General features: G+C 38.3%; 1 protein-coding gene across 1 annotated transcript; it reads left to right on the top strand.

Moving 5' to 3' along the window:
- Positions 1 to 44: 44 nt before the first annotated feature.
- pik3r6a (phosphoinositide-3-kinase, regulatory subunit 6a) lies at positions 45 to 16,899 on the top strand. Its single transcript, XM_059570212.1, has 6 exons — positions 45 to 253; positions 2,400 to 2,520; positions 11,553 to 11,626; positions 11,958 to 12,072; positions 12,667 to 12,737; positions 14,606 to 16,899. The coding sequence occupies exons 1-6, from the start codon at positions 175 to 177 to the stop codon at positions 14,719 to 14,721; spliced, it is 576 nt and encodes a 191-aa protein (XP_059426195.1). The 5' UTR covers positions 45 to 174; the 3' UTR covers positions 14,722 to 16,899.
- The last annotated feature ends 1,548 nt before the right edge of the window (positions 16,900 to 18,447 follow it).

Genomic DNA, 18,447 nt, shown 5'->3' with positions numbered 1-18,447 from the left:
GGAATAGCAGTGTAACTGATGCCGCCGCGTAAGGATGTCTAGTTATCCACAGCCGTCGCTATTTTCCTCAGCAACGAGAACCGCTGGATCCGCTGCATTTATTGAAGCGAGCTCGCTTTGCCTGTCTCAACTAAGTCAGAATATTCGTATAAGATTAGGCTTCAGTGGAGTGCGATGGATGAAAAGCGCAGAGCATCCTGTCAGTATGGATCCCTGGAATGCACGAAGTGGAAAACAGATGTGGACCAAACAGGTATCCCTACATCTCTCTGTATCAAAACCTGTCTAAACGTACTGGTGAAAGGGATAGTAGACTATCACACACTTGCTTCTCTTCTTCACTGGGGTTTGTGCAGACTGAAACTCACAGGTAGAACTTCTGCTGTTGTAAAGAATGAGTTCAGGTTTAAAAGTGTTATGCTGACATCTGAAAACAGCTCATAAGAGTCTCATAATTTAGCCATTAATAACTTAAATGCTCTACATGGAGATATACTTTGCGTAGACTGCAATCTGTCGTGACTTTGAAATGGAAAGGAGATTCAGGATAGAAGAACATGCCTTTTCTAGAGCTCTTGTGGAGTTTACAGTGTCATACTGGCTTTATTACATTTGTTAAAATGCTCTCGCAGCACAGCACCTTCTGCTGCTTTCAGAAGATCAGGTACTGAACATTAATAATAAAGTTTTGCGAAATAAACTTACGGAGATCATCCGGTTAAGCAAACTGTGGTCCGTTCAAATCAATTCCAGGGCTTCATTATCAACTGTATAATTAAAAATAATGTAACTGTATAATTGGTAATAATATATTTAATTTTTTTCATAGAATAACTCTGTAAAAACTGCTACAATAAAAACATCAATTTGTTAACTGTTATCTTACAACATGGTGAAAAATTAAAAAAGTAAAAGGTAATTTTGCTGTAAAACGTTGTCAAACTTAGGGTTTTTGGAAGTAAGAACTATGATTTTTCATTTTGTTTATGTTGAAGAAGAATTCAAACGTCATTTGTTGAACTACCTGTGTGACACATCACAAATTGTATTTAAATATTTTTTTTCTTTTATTCTTTTGTTGTTTTTATTACTTGTCTACCCAAGAAATCTATTTTGCAGAACTTACTGAGTTCTTATGTGCACTGTACCACATTAATTCTACTGCTTTCTCACTCAGTCAAGCATATTTGAATGATTTTCCTTTATGAATGCCTAACCTGACGTAAAAAGCCTCAATGCTTCAGTGGAGTTGCTAACTTGCACATGAAGGAACAACTTGCCTCTTGGCACTGATTTTTGAATAGCTCTGTTCGTAAGAATATTTGATTTAAATGTTCTAGTGACATCTTAGATCAGTACTTGTCCTGATGACACCTATTGATGGTTTGGATACAGAGAGGCTTGTGGCCCAAATAAGAAAGAGGAAATGGTCAAATTCATAAATCTAACATCAGAGAGGAAGACATTTTTAGCATGTTGTTCCCATTTCTGTATTTTAGATCATTTATAAATCCCCAAAAGATTTAGTTATCTGTTAAAAAGGTCTACAGAATAAGAATTTAGAGTAAACCTTCCTGCTGCAATAGGAAAAAATAGTGGTCAAGCAACTAGTGTTGTTATTATTAACTAAAAATGAAATAAAAATCCATTTAATAGTTAGCTAGATATATAAAACAACTAATAAAATTTGTAAAAGCACATTACAAAATTACTTAAACTATATATAAAAATAAGCTAAATAAAAATATTAATAAATACTAAAATAGTTTATAAAAAAACTAAAATAACACTGAGCAATATATATATAAGGCTTTGTTACAATTTAAACCTTTTTTTCTGAATATTGTCATTTTCCCCATCTCATGAACTGAGTGGCCACTCAGCCAAGTAAAACTGACAGAACGTATTAGCCTCAGCCTAGCATAACGGTTACCATGCCACTCATGAGAAAGAGACAGTTCACAGTGCCACTGGAGACATCAGCAGTGACATAACCAATTGTAGGATCAGGGGAAGAGTTATGCTAGGCATCCTAAACCCTTGCCAAGGCAGGTAACCTAGACATGCTGCAATTTTCTGCTGCTGCTGCTACAACTTTGATTTATTGGTACTGGAGGAATACGGAGAACGTCACTGAAGAGGTTTTTAGAACCTCTTCAAGAATAGAAAGAAGGTAGTAACAATAGACCTGAAGGAATTGTAGAGGTTTCAACAAACTGGTGCATCTTGAAATGTACCTCATTTTTTCAGAAATACTCCACAAGCACTGCTAATCTTGAGAGAGTAGACGTTCAAAAAATTTATATTTTGTTATAGAATGAAATCTGAGCTGTATTCAGCTTTTGTGGTCGTGATCAGTGTGGCTTCAGTCCAGATCTTCTTTTTTTGTGTGTTTTCAGAGGCAGATGTGGTCTCAATGGCAGACTCTACTATCACAGTGGGAGACATAGAAGGGGAACTCTGTAAGATTGAACGGATCAGAGACATTTTGATCAGGAGGGAATCTGAGCTCAGATACATGTGAGTAAACTGTTTTTTATATGTACATATTTATGATATATACCAGTATTGTAGGCAAAAGTCCTCAATTTTTTATTTTATTTTTAGTTTTTTCAAATTTAAATTTGTGTCCCAGTCATATTTTCTTGGTTAAACTAACATTACTTACTCTATCAGAGGGAAAAAAAACGATTATATTTTATATTTTTACTTTAACAGCGCAATCAATATTCTATTTCTTAATTCCAAGTATTAATCTAATCAAGCTAGTGTTTTTAATCATTTTACATTTATTCCAAAATTATAAATCAAGGCAGTAACAATTTAAACAATATATTTTATTTGTGAACTTATGTTTGGCAAGGGTTTGGAGGGAGGACTCAGATGCTGAGTTATTAACCGATGAGATGTTAACCGATTTATTAGACAAACTAGCTGACAAGACATGAGAAAGAGAGGAGGGGAGAGAACAAGCCAAATGTTAGACAGGGAAGGACTTGAAGACAGGCAGGCTGAGAGAATGACCACAGAGTCCAGTCCAGGATGGCAGTCAGCCAGTGAGCAGTGGAGGCAGGGCAGGAGGTAGCAGCGGTAGCCTGACAGTTTACGCATGTAACCATACTCGGCCCGGCCAGAACGGGGCTACTAGCAGCAGACGGAACTACCAGGGACCAGCAGAGTGATCGGGGGAAATGCGTACAGACGAAGTCTTGGCCATGTCTGTACTATGGCATCCAGCCCCAGTGGAACTGGATGAGTCAGAGAGTACCAGAGGGGACAGTGTGATGCCTCTCGAGTCGCAAACAGATGAACCTGAGCCTGGCCAAACACTCTCCAAATCTGCTTCACTACCTCGGTGTAAAGCTGCCATTCCCTGGACCTCGGTGTGCAAATCAGGGGAAAAAGGCAGAATCCGTCGTGGAGGGGGCAGCTTAGTTAACAGAAAGTGCACATCCACCTTGCTTTTTTGCGGTTCAGCCTTTTTCTATAATAATAAACTGGAAAAACAAGAGGGAAAAAGAGTATATAAAGGATCCAAGAACATGTGGAGCAGGTGACAACACTCAGACAAACAAAGATTCAACAAGGACTAAACATGAGGGCATGGTAATGTGTAACAAGGAGGCAGGGCAAGAAGTGCACGTCAAACATAAAAAACAAAGACAAAATCATGTGCTCACACTCAAACAAGGAAACATGAAACAAGGACAATGCTGACAAGACTGTGAGGGCAGGATTCTGACAGTACCTTCCATCCAATGGACACCTCCAGGCATCCACATTGTGCAAAGAAGTCCAAGCAGGTACCAAACAAAGACGGGTTGACACAGGGGGTGGGACAGGGAGGGTGGAAAACCCATAGGAATGGTTAGGGGCTGACCAAGGAGGTCCTGGCCTTGCGGAACCATAACTGGGAAACACAGAGGGTGGGAAGGGAGGGATAGGAGCTTGATTGGTATTATTCTTGGTAACAGGAACTGGCCTGACGTGTCTGGACTTCCAACTGGGCTTCGTGACGGGCAGAATCATGGGCAGAATCAGTGACAGAACTGACAGGGAAGAGGCAAGCCTTGGGAGCTGGTTCTGGGACAGATTCTGGGTTGTCCTTAAGGGTAACATGATCAGACCTTGACATTGATTGGAAGGTTTCTCAGTGGCAGGAGCCAACAATAGGCTGGGCCCTGGAGCAAAAGCAGACACTGGGGTGGACTCAGGGGCTGGTGCCAGCACTGGGGTGGACCCAGGGGCTGGCTCTGGGACTGCTCTCTCTAGATAGGGCTTGGGCACAACCCAAGAGGCTATAGAGGCCTTGGGGACTGCTCTCTCAGGAGCGGGCTCTGGGACTGCTCTCTTTGGAGCAGGAGCGAGCGCTTGAGCAGTTCTCTCCGCAGCGAGCTCTGGTACCGCTCTATCTGGAGCAGATGTATAAACAACCTCCTCCATAGCGGACTCTGGAGGCTACTGGACTGAGAGCTTTTAATGAGCTGCTTGGGAACAGCCTCCATGGTTGTGATTGGGAGAGCGGGGTGCTCGGAGGTGGCCTTCGTAGCAATAATGGGCTGATTGAGAGCCATATTCAAAACGTTGAGAACAGGCCACTCAGGAACAGCCTCTGGGGGCACAACAGGAGAAGAAGGAAGCTCAGAGATGGCCTACTTGAAAATAAAAGGATGAAAGAAAGCTGCTGTAATGGCCTTCATGGCTAACACAGTGAGACTGGGTTGTTTAGCACTGGCCTCTGTGGACATGACCTGACTAACAGGAACATCTGTTGTTTTCACATGACTTGCAGGAACAGCATCTGGAGAGGCAACTGGGGAAGCAAGAAGCTTGAAAATGGCCTGTGGGGCTGGAACAGGCAAAATGAATGCCTGTGCCTCATCCTCCGTGGCCATGACAGGAGAAGTGGCTAGCTTAGGAAGCGCCTCTGTGGACATGACATGATAGGCAGGAACACATTCTGTGGACCACATAGGATTCATAAGCATGGCTTCAGTGGACATAACAGTAAGGGCATTAGACTGCACAGCACTATCCATTTTTTCTGCTCCTCTGATGTATTGAGTTTGCGTGCTTGACCACATCTACAGTATAGTATCTGTAGTTAACTCGGTCAACGCAGGTGGACAAGGCAGTTATCTTGGTGACCTCAGCGAAGACAGGAATTGGCCCAGCAGATTGTGACAGGAAGAGAACAAACCTTATAGACTGAGGGACAACATTTGACTGGACGGATTCTTGAATAACAGGAGCACACTCAGTTGATTCTGGGAAGACAGAGGTTGACTTGGTAGACTGAGAAGTGGCATGTGCAAACTTCATAGACCGAGTAATGACTGTGGTTGACAACTTGCTCCTGGATAAAGGTAGTGAAGGTGACTGATTCAGGGATGGCAGAAGTTGACTCTGACTTGAATTGACTGAAACTGACTGCATGGCTGCCATCTTGGAAAAAACTGGAGCAGGCTTGACTAGCTCCGGATTGACTGGAGCGGGTTTAACTGGTTCAAGAATGACTGGATCAGGCTTGACTAGCTCTGAAGTGACTGAAGCTGTCTTGACTGGACCTGAAGTGACTGGAACAGATTTTACTGACTCTGGAGTGAACTTGACTGGCTCCAGAGTGGGCTTAACTGAGTGAAGATTGACTGGATCACTGGCTCTGGAGTCACTGGAACAGGCTTGACTGGCTCAGAAGAGACTAAAGTTGGAAAGATCTCACTAGATTCAGGGGTTACTGGGAAGGTGTCAGAGTCATAAATGGATGCAGCACACTGAAGAGACCTCCTTCTTGCCCTTCGCTTCTGAGTAGGAGTCAGAAGAGGATGTTGGTCTTGACTTGACAAGGGAAGTTGGGCAGAATGGTCACGGCATTCTGGCTTAGGTGGTGGAAGCATTCCCCACTGGATGCGATGACCAAGATACCTAGAGAAGTCGCAGAAATTCAAAATCTTGAGGTTATCCATCTCCCACTTAGGCACAGGATTTTCCAAGCAGGTATTGAAAATATATCATCATAATCAAGCCCCCTTGACATCTTTCAGAAAAACTGGGTAAATGTACATATATCCCAGCCCTGTTGGAGAAGGTTAGCCAGACCTTGATGGCCAGCCAGTCTCTCCCGGGAATTAGCAGGTGGCAGAATCTATTGCTGAGTCCAATGTTGCCCATTTCGGTCTTTCAAGGGTCTGGAGGGAGGACTCAAATGAAGACTGAGTGTTAACAGGTTTATTAGACAAACTAGTGGATAAACAAGGGAAGGTGAGGAGGAGAGAGAACACAAGAGAGAGACTGGCAAAACAAGATGGAAAGGGAGAACAATATAAAGGAGCTGAGAAAATGAGGAACAGGTAAGAACACACAGAAAAACAAGGACTAAGCAAGGAGAGAATGTGAGAAACAGGTGGCAACACTCAGGCAAACAAGGGCTAAACAAAGCAGTGTGGTAATGGTAACAAGGAGGCAGGACAACAGGAGCACATTGCAAACACAAACAAAGACAAAACCATGTGCTCAGACACAACACAAACAAGGAAACATGAAACAAAGACAACACTGACAAGACTGTGAGGGCAGGATCCTGACAATGTTCGGCTATTCTTTTTAATAGTTAACTTTTAACTCATTTAGAATTTTTCAGATCAATAGTCATCAAAGCTTGTTAAATATTGGTCACATACATGAAGATTTACTTTAAATTTCACCAAGCTAATTACTCACTAAAAACTCACACAGATCATGTTTTATGCTATTTTAAGTATTATATTTACATAACACAACTGTTATATTTAGTGTGTGAGTTGTTTACTTCCTTTTTTAATTAGTCTTCACATTAACAACATTATATTGTTCATTCAGACTGATTCACAAACAGAGGCAGGATTAATCACATGAACCAATTACAGCAGTTTAACTAGTCATATCCAATCATATTGTGATAAAGGCATTGGCTCCTTTCATGTGACTTTCCTCCATTCATTCTAAATTAATCCCTAGAAAACTCACCACATGCTTTAGGAGGTCACTTAGACCCCATGTCTGTTAAAATTCAGTGGGCTAAGGGGAGGCAAGAGAGACATAGACTCCTGCTGTAACTTTACCTGCTGGTATCACTGTTGCAAAGTGTTTCTTTAGAAAGATGAGTGATTACTACAATTTGTAATGTTAGATTTGGTAATATTGGCTTTTATGTCAATATTATTGGTAATACTGGTTTTATTTTTGTACAAAAAAAAAATTCTCATCCAATATTTTGTGGAGGTGTAAGCCCTCTCTCCCAGGTCCTCTCCGCCATACCTCATTCTTATTCCAAGTGGGTCTCCGGCATGGGAAGCAGATGCACTAACAAGGAGGCTAAATTATTGCAAATCAGGGGAGTGAGGTTTACCTGCACAGCACCTACTCGGTGGCCTTCGTTACACTCACCATAAACCTCAGTCCCATCCAGTTCACAGCACCAATGTAACCCCTCTCTCCTGGGTCCTCACCTCCACACCTTATCCTTGTTCTGACTGGGTCTCGAACCAAGGTCTCTGGCATGGGAGGCAGACGCACTAACAAGGAGGTTAAATGATGGCATCCACTAGTGTCAGTTGCTAGTCGTGTGTCCCTTGAGATCCTACTCGCTGACCTCCGTTACAAAGGCACTGCCTCCATTGCCTCTTTGGTGAAAATGCCCCTGATATAAACCATGGGCCCTAAATTTCTGTGACTGACAACTAGTAAAAGTGTCCTGTGGCTTGACAAGTTGTTTTGAGAATGGATGGATGGATGGATGGATGCGGCCCCCTGGTTGACATCTACTGAACTACAGCTTTGTGCAAAACTTGGTGATCCATGTTACTTTATCTATCATGATTTAAGAATGTTTCAAAGAGAATCTTCAATGGGTGCAATGAAATCTGTCCTATTAAACAAAGGAATTCACACAGTCAGTGCCACAGATTTGCTTATTTGATTTTATTTTTATTTTTTGAAACCTGAATAGCATATTTGAACAGCCTGGTCTCATAAAAATAAGTACCTCTGTGTACTTTTTGTGCATTACTGTTTTTACGTAACTTACTGCACATTTTGCCGCAGTTTCAAAGAGAAATGTCCACTGAGTCCACTGAGAAAATTATGCTTTATTAATTGAAACTCTGTAAATTTGTATGAAAAGGAATAAAACGTGTCAGAGTTTTACTGACTCTAGTGTTTATTTATTTTGGAAACTGCAGTGATAAGTACTTTTTGGTACGTATTTCACGTCTCGCTAAAATGTTCCCCCAGCTACGTTTATGCCATGTGACCAGGAAGTATTTGAAATGCATATGTCTAAATGGCCAAGACCACACTGTATTTATATGGATTACACAATTCTGTAATTTTATTTTGAAAACAGTACTTCATTGTGATTGGCCAGTCTCAGCATTCTGTGGTCAAATATCTTTGTATAATGACTGCAGGGGCAGTATGTACTGCACAGCAATACATACAGTCGGCATCTAGTCATAGTTGGGGGGCGGAGTCGGCGTGGGGGAAAACACAGCGAACATCATGTGTATTTGAATGACAAAAATGCACATATTGAGCGCTCATTCCCAGAGACGCGTAGAACAATTCTAGTCTCTTTTAACTTTAATATTCATATACACTAGTCCATATCGATATTTGATTCATTTTACAGCGCTACTATAGATGTATTCATTCAAAAATAGCCATATTCCGTGACGTTCTGTTTTATATAGCCAGGTCCATTTGTGACTGGATTCCGCGATTCTATCCGTGTCACTTCGCAAACACAAACGGGATGAATTTATCAATGAAAGTGTAAAAGTTCAGACACAAAACCAAGTTGTTACGTATCCTCATGCTTTTTTAAGTGGGTATACGGAAATCCTTGGTCTTTTCTAGTGGTATCACGTAGACTACACCTCTTAGCAGATGCGTTTTCATGCGAGTTTAGGTTCGACACTAGGCAAATGTTACAACGTTTTGCTTCAGGTAGAATAATAAAGCTAATTATATATGCATGCCACTTTCTGAAACAACCTTACACATTTTTGATAATGTTATAATGAATACAATGTTAACGTAGCCTGCCTGTGATGAAAGGCAGACTGCACACACACACATGCTTAGTCTTGGGATTCCACAACTTCCCTTGACCATCCTCACAATTTATTGCTTGTAGCCATTTTGTCCTCCTTTCCGGTTCTGTATGTTTATTAGGAAGGATGTAGAACTTTAATTAATAATTTGTTAGTTTATTGGAGGTACAGAAAACGACACAGCAACTCTTCGGCATGATTGTCCCATGTATTTCAATTGGCGCCAAGGCAATGTTTCCCCCCACAGGCTAAATTCACATCACGTGACGGGGCGTTCCCAGACCAACCGTCTGTATGTATCCAATGACTTTATTAGTATTGAAATAGTATATGTTAAATCTTGTTGATATGCCATCTTTAGCAGTTCTTCAAGTCGATCGCACCTAATAATAACGTGACTAAATGAGACAAAATAACGTTATAACATTTTGTTTCGTCCCATTTTGGTCAACGAAAATGAAGAGACATTTTAGCATAGTTTTTATTTTGTAAAACACATTTAGTCTAATTTTTATTCATCTACAATATTGCATTATACATTTAATTATAGTCATCGTCATATGACCAGCATTTTCGTCACATTATTTTTTTCGTCAAGGTTTGTTGGACGATGTTTAGTCATAATTTTCATTGACGAAAGCAACAGTACGCAGTCACTACAGTCTCTTTCTTTGGATGTGATAAAATAAGTTAAACTCAGATCAATTATTCACAGTCCATTTTCTGTGTTTATTTAGCAATAACAACCTGCTGACTGTAAATTAACATTTATGTTTTGGTTTTGTTCTATATAGTTCAAAGTGTATCCATGTAATTAATGTTTTTAGGTTAAAATAAATATTTTCTTTCATTACATTTTCAGATTCCAGATAAACACACTACATGAACAGTAAACCTCTATATTAATGTAATAACCAGTTTTATCAATTATAATTGATAGTCAACATCCAAACCCACAAGCCTTGAGCAGTTTATAAAGTTGATCTGAGATCCTTCTCACCATCACATCTGCAGTCATCTGTCCTTCCTGCTCCCATTACCAAGAGCTACAATCAGCCAGCTGCCCCTCATTAAGATGTTAATGCTTTGCTTTTGATGCTGCCAGAGTAACTAATGCATGGATATTGGTTTCCCCTCACAATCGTTTGGGGAAGAGATTTGACTATCACAAAATCAGTGGGGCATTTATTCCCAAGTGTTTGATTGGTGCTCAGCCTCCACAGTCTCTCTCAACTGAACCGAAGCGATACAGAGCTAAATCCAATGGTCCAGCTTCATTATTAAACTGCATATATGGTTTAAAATTCAGAGACTGAATGCACTCTAAATACTACTATCTGACACGAGTAGCATGCAAAAATGGTAACATCTTAATTAGTTAAGTAAAAAATAAGAATTTATACAACAAAAACTAAATTGCTGTAGGGTAACATAGATTGGACCATGAGTACACAACTTGTTTTTGTTTGCATATACATCGAAATATTGAATACATTGCAAACATATTGACGGCATCTTTGCTTGACTTAAGACAGAAAAAAAAGACAAAATATCATATATATATATATATATATATATATATATATATATATATATTACATTTTATTTATCTTACATTAAATTCATTGTCGTATAAAAATATCTATTTGCATTCAAAATTGTCACTATGTTGTGGCTATCTATAACATAGACTTATCTATAATGAAAAAAAATTATGTTGTTATTATTAAATACACTTATCTGACTTGTATAGATCTGATTTTGTATTGATTAGAGAATTGGTTAAATTTAAAGTGGGGTTAGGGACTAAAAGGAGCCAGTTGTGTAAACTACAAACAAATACCTACAAATATTAATAAGATCAGGATGCATGAGCAATGTTCAGACTCTCATTGTTACTGCAGTATATATTAGGAATACTGTGCATAATATGCAAATGTTCTGTATGCATGAGTGACCAACTGCAGCTGCCAAAATGAACAGTAAACAACAGAGCTTACAGCATGGAATACTATATCTCAAAATGCTACGCTTTCAACCAAAATTTCAGAACAAAATGTAAACTGGATGCTTTCATTAAATTTTATTTTAACACCATGAGGTCATGTGACAACAGTGTAGAAAATTACTGTTTGAGATGGTTACAGTAGGTTAAAGCTTACTGTTTTAATTACTAGAATTTGACAGTTTACAATGTCCAGTCTGCCGTATTCAGCCAGTTTTAGCTGGTATTCCATTCCAAACATTGCAAAGTAAACACTGAGTCACACTGTGAAGCTTTTTATATGCTCAAAAAGTTATTTTTATTGACTTAAAATGCTGCTTTTATTTTAAAGCTAGTTTTGTTGGTGTAACATATTTTAGTTGGTTCAGTAATGTTGCTCATGAAGCAGATTTTTTTTGCAGTAAAGACTGTAAGTGCTTCTGCATGCTTTATTTGCCTGTTCTTTTGTTTTGCAGGATGGATGATATCCAGTTATGTAAAGAAATTACAAGACTGAAAAAAGAGCTTCAAAAGCTTTTGTCTATCCCAGGTGAGATCTGGGAAAGCCTTTGGAATAAATTACAGTAAAAAATTCAAGAAATATTTTTTTAGCTCTTAATGTTTTTTTTTTTTTTTTTGCAGTAGCCTACAGCTGTAAAAGTTCCTTTTTACTATACCTTTACTGGTGTTACTGATAATAATTATTCAATTGCTTTTGCCATTTTCTAAAAGTAGCACATGTTTTAGCACAACATATATTAACTCCAAACTTGCTTTCCAGAAATTATTTTTTTTTTCTGTTAGCGTATAAGTGGCCTTGTCTTAGTAAGCATGACAATGAAAGCTGTTGATTGGTAAAAAAGATAAAAATCCATTTTCAGATAATGACAAGTCTAATGAAGACAAACAGAAGGAGGAAGAGCTTCTGAAACAGATTCATAAATTAGTGGAAGCCAGAGACTTCTTAGTAGATGACGTGGAGTTTGAGCGTCTCAGGTAAGCCGATTTTAGCATGCTGGGAAATGACGAAGGCTTATACACTATTTATTTGCACCCTTTATTAAATCTCTGACTGAGCTCAATTCTGGGGCAGACAGAATTTGGTCTAAGGCCTGAGGAAAAAAACATTACTCACCCTCTAAGTACAGAAGTAATAGGATTTTATTTGTAATAAAGCCATGCTGCCACATCCTGTCTCAGCAATTTCAAGAATTGAATGCAGGAAAAGTCTGCTCAGTGCTTGTGGCATCTGCACAAATTTGCGATTGAATCTGGACACATCACAGTTTAGGTCCATTTCCAGCCAGTTCTCGAAGGCTAGAATGGAAGTCATGTAACATGTTGCAAACCATTCACCTCCACTGAGCAGAAGGCTTTTGTAAAGCCAGCAGAATACCATGAACAAACAAAGAAAGAGAAATTTATGATACATGAATTCACATTATATTTTCAGATTATATTTCCCAGCAATAACATGAAAACCTTGAGCTAACTGAAGGACATGAAGGCCATGCATAAATAGTAATTTATACAGTCAGTTTTCCCATGATGCATTGCTTTATAATCACCATAGTTACTTCTGCTGTACAGGGAACGGGAGGAGGACAAAGAGATGGCTGAATTTCTCAAGTCCAAACTACCAAAAAGCTCTCAAACCAAGGGTAAGTCATTATTTTATGGTTGGCCATGCATTAAAATATGAAACTTTTTTATTGCATATAGGGTGACTAGAATACCAATAATGTGGGATATTTTGTAAACATTAGTCACTAGCTATGTTTCAAATGGTTTAGCCTCACACACAGCCCTAACCAACTATAAAAGCTGCACAGTAATACACTTCATGATTTTTGCTCAGAATTTTGCCCCAATTTACAGTCTGGACAAACTGACATAAGTTCCCAAAAATTTAGCGCTAGTCTGCAGATTTGAGTGAACAAATTTAATAGAAAATGGTCACAGTCTCATATTTTTTTAGCTTCAGACTATGTCCAGTCAGGGTAAATCAAACATGTTTCACATTTTCAGAACACATAGGGCCCTATAACACACCCAGCCAAATGCGATGCAAGGCGCAGCGCAAGTGTGTTTGCTTGTTTTAGTCTGGCACGTTCGCATTTTCCTGTCCAGCGCCACGTCGTTTAATTAGCAAGTGCATTTGTGCCCATTTGTGCGCCCATGGGTGTGCTGGTCTAAAAAACAGGTGTGTTCAGGCGTATTGCTGGCGCAATGCTATTTTAAGGAGCTGAAAATAGAACTCAAACCTGGTCTAAAGTCTGGCGCAATGTTTTTTCTTTTTTATTTAAAGAGCATGTTAGTATAGACGGGTCCGCAACGTGCGTACATGCTGCTTATTAAACACAGGGATGCACAGCAGCACACAAACATGCCAAATATTACAAATTAAAGGATGGCAATGCATAAAAATTTTTGTAGGCTAATTAAATATATATATAAATATAAATGCCTACATGTCATAATGGATAGTCATTGCATGTATCTGAATTCGGCTATCTATTTGCTCGCACACGAGCAGTTCCGTTTCATCTCGGAGACACGTTCTGTCTTTGCGCTTGCAAAATTCTGCCGTATAAATAGCAAATCCGCCATGGCACGAGTGCAACTGGCTCTTAAAGGGAATGGAAGTTGAGACTCTGATTGGTTTATTGCATGTTACGCCCTAAAAACGGGGTGGTGTTGGCGCAGTGGATAAGACACATGCCATTGGTGTGAGAGACCCGGGTTCGAATCCACTGTGAGACACCAATGTGTCCCTGAGCAAGACACTTAACCCCTAGTTGCTCCAGAGGCGTGCGACCTCTGACATATATAGCAATTGTAAGTCGCTTTGTATAAAAGCGTCAGCTAAATGTAAATGTAATGTAATGTAATGTAAAAACATCCATTACTCATTTAAATAATAGGGACAACCCCTTTAGACCATGCGCCCAGGTGCGCCAACCATTTTTCCATCATTAAAATAGCAAAAGTGGATTTGGACATGCCCTGAGTGCACCTGCACCATGCGCTTTACACTTTGCGTTTAGATCGTTAAAATAGGGCCCATATTGTTTTCATTTGTCACACATCTCCTAGCAACAAGGCACATTTTTTGTGTTCTGAATGACTTAAAAGTCAAGAAATTAGTATTATTTAATTTTAAGATATGCCCAGTTTCAACTAACCCTACCATACAGTATATATATATATATATATATATATATATATACTCCTAACACTTATCTTTGAATTGTAAAATGTCCCGCGAATGAAAATGCTTTTAAAAAGAAAACCCACCACTTCAGGTTAACTTTGCACAGTGACAATCTCTGCAGACTAATTTAAATATTGCATGGGAAAGACAGATCCGATTGGTTATCCAGATAGGAAAGTCAGTTGATGTTGCCAAGTGTAAACGCGTTGTGTTTCCAATCTGCTTGATCGGATCATGGTGATCACATTTTAATGCCAAGTGTAAACACAGCCTTGTTGTATAAAATAACTCTGTCTATGAAACTCTTCTATGTAGGTGTTGCTCGCAGTGGGAGAAGGCCGGCCAGAGCCCAGCAGACTACTCCATTTGTAACCAAGACAGGCCTCACTTTGCTGAAAGAGTGCTGTGGATTCACCTGCTCTATAATGTAAAAGACAAACTTTCTGTGACTGCAGGAACACAATGCAATTCTGGAGCCTTGGATGAGGATGACCTTTTAATGACACCAGGAGACTCAAAGAATACGATGTGAACCAAAACTAAAGGTTTCTGAAAGACAAAGCTATGAAGTTGTCTGTTGAGGAATAGCAGTTTAAGAAAACTCTTATATTGTTTAACATTCTTTAATATGTTTCCACACCCATTTGCTCGCTTTCTACCTAATTCTCATGTTTCTTTGAAAAATCCAGTTTCAGCTCAGCTGGCTTGCTGTCATTGCCTACCCTTATCTTTTCCCTCATGAGACATTGCTACAGCACTGCAGTACCTGTGACTTCATCATACATAAATGCTCAAGTTTCAGTAGAGGTTCCATTCAGATTGCTGTTTCCTAGCCAAGCCAGGCTCATTGGAAATCTGTGCCTGTGGCAAGATTTATGCGAAATAACATTATGTTGCTTCTTGCATTTTTTCACAACACATTGAAAGTTAAATGTTCCTGTGAGTGGCACTAACTGGATGCTCAGTTTTATCCGTAACAGATTAACATAAATCTGGAGCAGGTTTATTATGTTGGTTTTTTTAGAAATGGTGGCAGTTAAGAAAATTAAATGTCGGTGAGTGAAATTAAAATGTTCTGTCATATGTGTAAACAACATATCATCCATACTAATCCCTATACCCTACATTTAACTGATATTGTCAACAAAAAGTAAATATGAGGTAAAAAAAACTCACTGAAGGAACAATGCCATGTAATCTTCTTCTATAAGTCCTTGAGCTCATTTATTGGGATTGTGTTTCACAGGACTCATACCCGAGCGCTCCACATTGCAAATACAATGCTGTACCAGGTGACCTAATGAGCAAGTTTACTATGCCAGAAAAGCCATACATGAAGCTGGTTGTATGATTCAAATGTCAAAATGTATTAGTTTACACAGTATTTTTCAAGGAACCCAGCACAAGACTTTATTAATCAATAACATGCCCCCTTAATCATAATTTTTGTTAAAAGGAATAAAAGTTATCTGTGTTTTATGGCTTTACTTCTTTATATTTCTGCTGGAAACTGCAGTGCATTTTCCAATAAGCCTGGGTTGTGCTTAGTCCATGTACAGTGGCTAATGAAACGTTTTCACCACTGGTTGAACAATTAAGCTAATTTAGTTTTTTTATTATGTTACAACAATTTCCATAATTGACAATATAACCGTTTTCTCAGCAAATATATTCACAGGAGCACATGCGCTTGCACAAAAAATGAATTAAATGAAGAACATTTCATTCGGGTGAACGTCATCTAATAGAACCACACACCAGGAGCCTCTCCTTTCCACAGCTTGAAGTCCAGCATGTCTCACAGTGCCAAAGCACGTTGTTTATGTTCTCTGGTGAAGTGCTTTCAACAATGTCAAGGGCTCTTCTCTGTGGAGACAAGGCTCCATAGCAACCACAGCACACAGAACAATTCATCTTTAGTGGCTTTTTAGTAGCTAAATGTGTCATTAACCAGGAGTCAATTCAAACATTTATAAAGCATATCTGTAGATGATAATGGAAGAGATCAACATGCCTTTATGGCCAGGTGAACTTAAAAATAATACTAAACATTTTGGATTTTGTTTGCACAAGTGCAGGACTCCACTAAAACTTATCAATAATTCAACTAATCAGCTTTGACCCTGAATGTAATTATGCATATTAGTTTATTCATTTTATGTTGCAGGATTAATTATGGTATTAAGCATTATGAGGCGCTGTGTTAAAGAGCCTTTTAATTAGTATGTTAGACTGCTGTGGCTCACGGCTCTCAGCAGTGAGCATTGCGAGTGGAAACCCCTGTTGACTGTAGTCTTAGTGATTATTTATCGCTAGTTAAAGGTCGTTCCTGTCACTCATACGTTAATCACCTGACTGCAGTCTGTCTCTTCTGAGTGGACTGCTCACATCTGCTCATTAATCTGAAGGGTATATTTCTCAAACATGAAAATGCGCTGATTTTGTTTGCTGAACTTGAAAAATTTCCATTTGCTTGTATCTTGTACTTTATAGTTTATATATGAAAATGATACAGTGTGCCATTGGCTTATTATTATACACTGAATTGTGAGATTTATTCATGTCTTCTCTTCATATAAATTGCACCTGAAATCAACCCAATCTCATGGGGAATTTGTATAATTTTAGAGGAAATATGTGATTTTAGAGGGGAGATATAACCTTTAACACAAAATTAGATAAAATCGTATGGATTCATATAAATGAAAAAACTGAATTGCCATGAAAGTGTATTGTTATCAGTATTTTTAGTATTATTTAATTATACTTTTACTAAAATTTTTAATTCGATTTTGAATTTTTTTTTCCTTTTTTTTAAGTTATTTTATTTTTAGTATTATTATTATTATTGTGCCCTTGTGGCCATATGCCCCTTTTTAATATTTATTTATTCAGTTTTAGTTTAATTTCATTTATTAAAAAAAATAATAATAATTTAGTTGCCATGCCAACATTTCAAATTTTCATATAGATCAAGTTTATCTAAATATATATATATACTAGTTTTATTATCATTTTAGTTTTAGTTAACAGTATCAATGCAATCATTTCAGTTGTTCCATAAACAACAGATAACCATTTCCAGTGCAACTGTAACCCAAAGGGATTTTCCTTTAAATATCATCTGGAAAACATCTGCTGCCTTTAGCAGCTGCTGACTAGATGTAAAACATAAAAGCCAGGTTTCTGTATGACGTGAATTACTAGAACACTGCAGCTACAATTAGAGAAGCTGTTTCCCCTTAGGTTGTCTCCTTTATGAAAGGATAAAACAGTCAGGTTACACTCTGATGAGTTCTTTCATATCGCTCTCATCTCTCTTTTGCTTTTTCTCTGGTTAGACACTGATGTAGTCCAGGTTCAGGAGTTATTTTTAGCACTGGGTTACATATCTTGCTGTGCTACACTCTCAAATTACCTTTGATGAAACTGGTGGAGCAAACTTGTGTAGCTGTTTAGTGTCTGTAGAAGCTACTGTATTGTCTCAGGTGTCTTTATACAGTGTATTGATATGACAGCCAACATGATTATGATTATGTCACAAACCCTGTGTCTCTGTTCATGGATAGTTTGTAGCTTTTTGTTGCCTTTTTCCTTCATGTTTTCCCAATTGATGCTCCTGTCTTAGACTTCTGGTCTTGCTTCTACCCTTTCTCCATGTTTCTGTTCTTTAAACTACTAGCATTTGGATCTGCCTCACCTCGTCTATGTCCCAGCATAACAGATTATTTATAATGATACAGTGTTCATGTGATTTGCTAAATTACAATATAAATTGGTGCATTAATGATAAATGATGAATAAGCTGATGGCATTAATACATTGTCACTGAATTATAGCACAGTCAGTCATTAGCATTTCCCGCGTTTAAATGTTAACTTTTATTTTAAAACAAGATATGTTTTCAAAATGAATTCCTTTATGTTATTAATGTATATATGGACTTTTATCTATGTATGTGTATTTATGTACATATTTATTTACATATTTACAATACCATTCAAAAGATTTGGGTCTGTAGGATTAAAAAACTGCATCAAATGAATCTATAAAGACTATAGACAATAGAATAGACAAAAATACATATAAAATTAATGCTGTTCTTTTGAAGTTTATATAAAAAAATAAAAATAAAAATCCACAAGCAGGACAATTGC

The sequence above is a fragment of the Carassius carassius genome, chromosome 17 (genome assembly GCF_963082965.1).
Source record: "Carassius carassius chromosome 17, fCarCar2.1, whole genome shotgun sequence".
NCBI lineage: Eukaryota > Metazoa > Chordata > Actinopteri > Cypriniformes > Cyprinidae > Carassius > Carassius carassius.
This window is presented reverse-complemented; position numbering and strand designations above follow the sequence as displayed.